Source organism: Triticum dicoccoides, chromosome 2A, assembly GCF_002162155.2.
Source record: "Triticum dicoccoides isolate Atlit2015 ecotype Zavitan chromosome 2A, WEW_v2.0, whole genome shotgun sequence".
NCBI lineage: Eukaryota > Viridiplantae > Streptophyta > Magnoliopsida > Poales > Poaceae > Triticum > Triticum dicoccoides.
The window spans coordinates 69767812-69775559 of record NC_041382.1 but is presented as its reverse complement, the minus strand read 5'-3'; the positions used below and the strand labels follow the sequence as shown (position 1 = coordinate 69775559).

The following is a 7748-nucleotide window of genomic DNA, read 5'->3' as shown; positions in this document are numbered from 1 at the left end:
TCAGGAGCCGAGAGATCACGCGATCCCATCGGCCGAGGCCAATGGCGTCCTCCGAGCTCACCTACCGCGGCCAGCAGGCGGCGGCGGCTGCCGACGGCGCGCACGGCGCGGCCGAGAGCAAGCCGCGGACCAGGCAGCAGCTGCCGCAGCCGCTCCGGTACGTGCTGGGCGAGCAGCGTCTCGTCTTCTCCCTGGTCGGCATGGCCCTCGCCACCCTCCTCTTCCTCCTCCTCTCCCCCTCCACCACCACCACCACCCCGTCCACCAGCGTGGCGCACCTGGCGGCGGTGGGGCTGGCGTCGCGGCAGTACCAGTCGGGCGGCGGGGGACGGATGGCGTTCGAGGAGTCCGGCACCGGCGGGCGCCACGGCCGCGTGCCGCTGGGGCTGAAGCGCAAGGGCCTGCGGGTGGTGGTGACCGGCGGGGCCGGGTTCGTGGGCAGCCACCTGGTGGACCGGCTGCTGGCGCGCGGGGACAGCGTGATCGTGGTCGACAACTTCTTCACGGGGCGCAAGGAGAACGTGGCGCACCACGCCGGGAACCCCAACTTCGAGATGATCCGGCACGACGTCGTCGAGCCGATCCTGCTGGAGGTGGACCAGATCTACCACCTCGCCTGCCCGGCCTCCCCCGTGCACTACAAGTTCAACCCCGTCAAGACCATCAAGACCAACGTGGTGGGCACGCTCAACATGCTCGGCCTCGCCAAGCGCGTCGGCGCGCGCTTCCTCCTCACCAGCACCAGCGAGGTCTACGGCGACCCCCTCCAGCACCCCCAGGTCGAGACCTACTGGGGCAACGTCAACCCCATCGGTACGTCACCACATCTATCTTCTCTCCTATCCTATCCTATCTAGAGCCGCCGCCGCCATCGCCGCCGTCCTCGTTTATCTGTGGGAGCACACGGGATGCATGGGAAAAAGACAGAAATGTTGCCGTCGTCCTCTCCTCTTTCTGAACAGAAGTATTTGTGCAGGCGTGCGGAGTTGCTACGACGAGGGCAAGAGGACGGCGGAGACGCTGACCATGGACTACCACCGCGGCGCCAACCTCGAGGTTCGTGCCCGGCCCTGCTTTAATCATTCGCCACTCACTCAGCAACCTCGACTTTGCTGGAAACGAAAGCATCCTCTGCACCTTTTCTTTCCTTTATTAGTAGGCAAAAAATGATAATCATGGCAGCTATTACTAGCATCGGATCATCATGCAAATGTAGAGATTAAACAAAGATAATTAGGGTAATTTAGCAAGGTTAACTGACTGTAACTAATCTTTGTGAGTGCTGGCAGGTGAGGATCGCTCGGATCTTCAACACCTACGGGCCGCGCATGTGCATCGACGATGGCCGGGTCGTCAGCAACTTCGTCGCTCAGGTGAGAAAGAGTAACCTACTGCGACTGCTGTAACTAATTACCCATGCACAAGCATGCACGCTTCCACGTAACTTCCCTTTTTTCCCGCTTTACTTGGCTTAGTCGTAGCTAGGCTTCTCCCACTAGCACTAGTCTAATACTATCATTTTTTTCGATCTAGATCTACGATAGGAATTGATTAGTGGTATGCTACCTCGATCTTGTAATTTGTAAACTTCCATTCCCATCTAGCGCGCCGGTGAACCCGCAGCCCCACATGCATGCAAGTCTACCGAGTCAGTAGTACCATTCTATATTACTCTACTTGTGTTTTCTAGTTGTTCATCATATAGCTTTAGTTTCTTCTAGTTGTTCATTTGTGACATACTACCTCAAAAATACTCTTTTTTCAAAAGGCAGTGCATTAGTTAAGAAATAATAGAGTCATTGCAGTCGCGCGAGGCCAGTTGCGTCACGCGATCGAGGCGGCATTGCACCTAGCAACACACCACCACGGATGCTCCAAAAATAGTCGCCATCGATGATAACGTTTATCGTCGAAGGCATAAAAGCCTCCCGCTTTCCGTTGGGGCCTTGGTGGTATCTTTGTGAGGTCGTGTTCCATGTGTCAGGGGTTTGCGGGTGTAGCATGTTAAGAGCTTATTTCCATCCGCTTATGGAGCCTATGGAAATAATAAGTCACTACGGGCACGCGAGGCCAGATGGACACGCGGGATGGCACTGTACCGAGCAACACACCACCACGCATACTCCAAAAAATAGTCTTCAGTGATACTCCTCTGTTTCATAATGTAGCGCATACAAACTTTTGGTCAGGAGTGCCGGTTATCGGGGAAGACATAAACCCTCCCCCTTTGCCTAGACTCGTAGATTTTTGTTTAGGAAATTTCTACCTACATGATTCATCATTTCTTGTTTCGTTTATCCTCTGGCTAGCTAGGCTTTGCTGATGGGGGGACACACACGCAATGAGCGGACCAAGTGTTTGGTTTGTTGATTCGTCCCAGGGTCCAAACCACGTGCTATTGTGCGTGGCAAAAGCAGCGCAGAATTAAATTAAGCTAGATGGAGAAACTTTGACAAGTGGACGCCACGTTCCAAAGCTCATTTTCTTAATTCCAAGTCTCATTTTCTTAATCCCAAGCAGCTGACACGAACCACCCCCCTAGTTAAAACCTGCTTTATTATGAATTTGACACGATTCTTTACACGCCAAAGTTACATGTGTGTGTGTGTGTGGTGGAAGAGATGATAACATTAGCACGAAGATCAGTCGCGCACCCACACCCACACGGCTAGATGAAGAAACCAGCGGTGCTTAGCCAGTGAAAGCGCATAGGCATGGCACGATTTTGTCCTTGATGTTAACAACTGCTAATGGTGACATTGTGTCGATTGATTTTTGGTTGATGTAGGTAGCATCGGTGTACTGTATGTATATGCACGGGGTGTACGTGTGTGATGTAAACAACTGCTAATATATGGTGACACTGGGTTGATTTATGATTGATTGGTGCAGGCGCTGAGGAAGGAGCCCCTGACGGTGTACGGCGACGGCAAGCAGACGAGGAGCTTCCAGTACGTCTCCGATCTGGTAAGCTCTCCCTCTCACCAACGAGCACACATCGCCGGCCACAAGTCAAGATTCACATGTGCACACGCACGCACGTTCCCTTGCTGGTGGCTCCGCCGCATGCTTTTCCCTTCCATTATACAAGCCCCAACAGCAGCACGGCTTTCATTAATCGATCGGTTGGTTCATCGACCGTGCAGCTGAGGCTAAGCTAATTCAGTTGCGGTTGATTCGCATGTGCTCGATCATGGTAGCACAGTTTGCTTTGCAATGCAACCTTTTTCCTCTCCATTTTGCTGGGCGTTCGAGGCATGTTTGAGACGCCCGTTTGGGTTAAATTGTCGTGATCGGATGGACGTTTGAGGCCGGTTTGAAGCGTCAGGATGTAGATGTTCTGATGCTGCCATGCCAATGCTACACCTAGCTACACGTGTTGGCGTCTCCAGTCCAGAGATGCGAATGCGTACGTGGGTGCTGTTACAGTCGTCCGTCCGTCCGTCGTCCGTGCTCCCAACGGCACGCGGCTGTGGCGCTGCTACGTCGGTTAGGTCGGGGTGGCCCAAGTCCCAACCATTTTCCATTTGGCGCTGGTGCCTGCCTTGCCTACTCAAGTACAGAGTCGCCGAGTTGCTAGCATTTTCGGCTTTGGCCTTGGACCACGTACCCTACTGACACGGACCGAGATCATCAGCTGGGCCTCGCCGGTAATTGTCCCGGCCGAGGCCGTGGACCTCTTGCATCGCTGTGCCCTGTGCTACCGCTAGTGTGGTCTCTCTCTCCCGTACCGTACGTTGCTGCTTCGACTTCGACGGGAAGCAATGTGTAATTTAGATGAAACTGCACGAACGAAGGGTCGTTAACGGACGGCCGAGGCAGATGGCGCACCGTACGCATCGATCTGGACCAACCACGCACGCAGGTGCAGGTGTTTCCAAACTGGTTGGTGCACTGTTGCTGCCCATGGACACGGCAACATCTCCATCACCCTTTTTGCCTCCCGGGAACAGCATGATCGAGCCCCTTTGTCGTTGAACCACGACGAGTCACCACTGTTCCATCGACCAAGAGTGCCGTGTCATGTCACGTCCATGCCGTCGTCCTTGCCAGATTGGTACCTCAGAGCTCAGTGTCATGGCATCCATGGGTGAATATATTCTGGTTTTACCAAGGAAGTGTTTTGTTACAGTGTCTAATGCATGTGTGATGGTGCAGGTGGAGGGTCTGATGAAGCTGATGGAGGGGGAGCACGTGGGGCCCTTCAACCTGGGGAACCCGGGGGAGTTCACCATGCTGGAGCTGGCCAAGGTGGTGCAGGACACCATCGACCCCAACGCGCGCATCGAGTTCCGGGCAAACACCGCCGACGACCCGCACAAGCGCAAGCCCGACATCACCAAGGCCAAGGAGCTGCTCGGGTGGGAGCCCAAGGTGGCGCTCCGGAACGGCCTCCCGCTCATGGTCCAGGACTTCCGCGCCCGCATCTTCGGCGACCAGAAGCAGCAGCAGCAGCCCGACGGCGCCGAGTAGTGATCGCCCGTCGACGCACCGCCGCGCCGCGGGGCGGTGCCATTTCATCATCTTGTTATGTAGGATGGATTTGTTGAGGGGGGAGGAAGAAACATGTGAAAGTAACAGCAGGGATACCGGAAATGAATGAATGAAACCGGGGAATATACACCATCATATCCACTGTGTAGTTTCTTAGCGTCATGTATCATGGGTGAAGTAGTTAGCTTCGTTTGCTCGCATTCTTCTAATTTTACATCATGTTGGGAATTTTCCAAGTTGATCTCTATACTACCTACTGCTACAAAGGAGGGCCAATGTTTCATATAATCAGAGACCCACTTACTGGTTCATGGTTAATTGCATCACCACCCTGTTTAAGATTTGGTTGTGCAAAGTTCAGACGAGCAAAGATAATAGCATTTGCCAGTAAATGCTTCTGCTCGTGTACGTGAAGGCCAGGAAGGAAATGGCACGTGAATTTTGAAACCAATCCAAACATGTGCAGCAGCTATCCACCATGCGTGTTCACCTGCTGGAGGTTTGGTTCAAGATATGGGTGCGCGAAGTTCAGACAAACAAAGATGCAGTAGAACCGGACCACCAGCATCACATTCACACAGTGATAATAATTATTACCAAAGATAACATTCACGCAGCATCGTAATTTACCCGGAACATCGACAACATAAGTTAGTAACACGCATAATGCGCTCCAGGGGAACAGGAATAAGCTACAGAGAATGGTACCAATCTAGTCATATTACCGCCAAAAGAGTACATAAGGGTGCAGGACGATTAGCATCCAAACAATCACAGGCTTGGTATAGCCCTGAGTGAACTACAAGCACTGGTTATCCGGTAGATTACACGCTTACACCTTCCGGATGAGGAGGAACAGCCTTTGATCCAGCTCGAGGTTAGCAGCACTTGAAGGATCGCCTTTGAGCAACATCAGGAGGCCGCCAAAAGATGCATAGATCTCCCTGGAGAGAGGAAAAGGTGGGTAAAATCATTAGAATAGTTGCACGAGTGAATTGGTCAAATCACTTGGTTGAGTTTGAGATATACAGGTGTAAAAGGTGTAGGTTCGGTTTGAGATATAAAAATAGGCATTCTGAGTTGCACTTCTACTGCATGGTGTGAATGTGTGATTCACATAATACAACTAGCCAAGCATGCTTATATATGGCTCAAAAACGAGAAAAGACCGTCAACACACCTATATCCATTTCATAAGAAAAATGAGCTCCTTTTGCAGATATTTAACAATATTTCTAGTAAGTACAAACTATAAGCGAGGAATATCAAATATGTAAAACCAAATCCTTCAATCAGCCCTTCAACAGATGGAACTTTGCTCTTTGTATGAGACTATGAGTTGCACCAAAGATTTCCACATGAGAACAGCCAGATGCCCATGGCATTATTTCATTTGTACTAACATTTCAAGGGAAAACAGCCGAGCTTCATCTTGGACCGTGTATATAGCATCAGGCTACTCAGTAACAATCAAATTAAGCAATCCCAAAACCAACCCCTTATCTTGGACCATGTATATACACTAGGTTACAATTACATCAAGGAATTTGAACTGCCCCACCCCACCCACCCATTATCTTTGACCATGTATACATCAGGTTACTCACTAACACTCAAAGGAAGCAATCTCAAACACCACCCCTTATATTGGAGTATATTCACCAGGTTACTCAGTAATACGCGCATCAAGCAATCTCAACACCCCTCCCCCACCCACACAGGATTGTATGGACATGCATTAAGAAGCTAGGATTTTTTTTGAACATATTAAGAAGCTAGGATTAAGGAGCTGAAGGGCAAATAAGAGAATCATTATGTACTCTCAAACTCATGAGCTTCAGCAACATGGTTATAGGGCAAATTCTTCATCAGCTATATGAAGGTAAGAAATCAATCCCACATTAAATCATATATTACTCAAACATATCGCATAAATCAAATCCTGCAAGATTAAAAACCCACACAAAATCACTAATCTAGAGTTCAGAGAAGTCATACACTTTAGTAGGTCCTTTATCCTTGCTGGAATTGTCCTCTGAAATCTTGTAAAGCTTTCCATGCATGACATAGTCATACTTGTCAGCAAGTGTTTTCCTACCAGCCTGAAAGAAGGAAAGAAATAACATGAGCTTCCTGGGTATCAGCCCCTAAACATGCGTCCTCCACGAAGACAAGTCCATGTAAGACAATAACAACATTTTAGGCAACTATCACATCATTCAGCTGCCAAATTATTTCATGATCAAACTTCTAAGAAGAATCAGGTCATGTTACCTGTGTATAGTAGCCAGTGTCTGGGGTCCCGTCCAGATTCAGTGTAGGAGCTAAAACCATGGTGAACTTGTCACCCATATGCATTGGGTAGACATCGGTTGCGATATCTAATTGCATGTACATCTCCAACTGCTCACTTCTAGCCTCAATGCGATTAACTGCACACCGATGTGGAAAGGTAAATGTTTCGGTTCAGTAATCATCTGCAGCTACGAGGTTGCACAAAGTGTCGCTATGATGTTAAGTGTTAACAGTCCAGGATTCCAAACATTGTAGAGCACTGCGAACTGGGTAGGCATAAATAAATTCCAAGGTTTAAATCTCAAAAGGCCTAGCGCTTACTTGCACTTAATCTGCACATAATTGCGCACAAGCATGTGCTTTTGGTCAGAAAAGCACAAGGCGGTGGCGAAGCGCACAATTAACGCCAAGCGCTTTTTTTGAACCATGATAAATTATGTTGCTAGGTAGTAACTGCTAGCAGCAACTCCAAGAGACGGACAGGCATAATGAGCAGCATGATTCGGCGGAGCAAAGCACCGCGCAGTAGAACAGTAACTGTAAATTCACCATGCATAACAGCCAGGGCGAATTACCTCTGTCGAACTTCTTGCCATCGGGGTCGATCCTGGTCACGTGGAAGATGTCCTCGAAGAGATGCTCGGCCATTTTTCCTGCCCAAGGAGAGCACGAACTTCAGTTATGCAATAATAAACTTGATAAGACTAAGAGAGAGCACAGCAACCCTAGCATCCTGCCGATTGTGGTTCTCAGATAATCCACACAAGTGAATCCTAACCCGCGCTCTCCAAACAGACAAAGAAAAAGCGGCCCCTGAATCCTAAATCAAGAAGCGGCGCAGCCTGGCCCCCCAAGAAGCCGAGAATAAGCACCCACGCCCGCCCACGGATCGGTCGGGCCCGACGGCGGCGAGGAGAGGCGAGGCCAGGCGAGCCGGGCCGGTAGAAGGAGGGAGAGAG

The 7748-nt window shown here is 50.3% G+C and overlaps 2 protein-coding genes across 2 annotated transcripts; one reads left to right on the top strand and one right to left on the bottom strand.

The window, feature by feature from the left end:
• Positions 1–6: 6 nt before the first annotated feature.
• Positions 7–4805, top strand: LOC119353321 (UDP-glucuronic acid decarboxylase 4-like). The gene is made up of 5 exons (XM_037619918.1): positions 7–813; positions 977–1056; positions 1290–1373; positions 2893–2967; positions 4159–4805. The coding sequence occupies exons 1-5, from the start codon at positions 42–44 to the stop codon at positions 4471–4473; spliced, it is 1326 nt and encodes a 441-aa protein (XP_037475815.1). The 5' UTR covers positions 7–41; the 3' UTR covers positions 4474–4805.
• Positions 4806–5061: 256 nt separating this feature from the next.
• On the bottom strand, positions 5062–7485 carry LOC119353323 (DNA-directed RNA polymerases II, IV and V subunit 8B-like). Its single transcript, XM_037619921.1, has 4 exons — positions 7365–7485; positions 6769–6926; positions 6493–6596; positions 5062–5438 (listed from the first exon to the last, which is right to left on the bottom strand). Exons 1-4 carry the CDS (start codon positions 7435–7437, stop codon positions 5327–5329), a joined length of 447 nt encoding a protein of 148 aa, XP_037475818.1. The 5' UTR covers positions 7438–7485; the 3' UTR covers positions 5062–5326.
• Between the last annotated feature and the right edge of the window lie 263 nt (positions 7486–7748).

Coding starts and splice junctions, on each gene's coding strand:
- LOC119353321 (XM_037619918.1), top strand. CDS start 42: ATGGCGTCCTCCGAGCTCACCTACCGCGGCCAGCAGGCGGCGGCGGCT. Junction 1,057..1,289: donor ACCGCGGCGCCAACCTCGAG/GTTCGTGCCCGG, acceptor GAGTGCTGGCAG/GTGAGGATCGCTCGGATCTT. Junction 1,374..2,892: donor TCAGCAACTTCGTCGCTCAG/GTGAGAAAGAGT, acceptor TGATTGGTGCAG/GCGCTGAGGAAGGAGCCCCT.
- LOC119353323 (XM_037619921.1), bottom strand. CDS start 7,437: ATGGCCGAGCATCTCTTCGAGGACATCTTCCACGTGACCAGGATCGAC. Junction 6,927..7,364: donor TGGCAAGAAGTTCGACAGAG/GTAATTCGCCCT, acceptor ATCGGTGTGCAG/TTAATCGCATTGAGGCTAGA. Junction 5,439..6,492: donor GATAAAGGACCTACTAAAGT/GTATGACTTCTC, acceptor TCCTCTCTCCAG/GGAGATCTATGCATCTTTTG.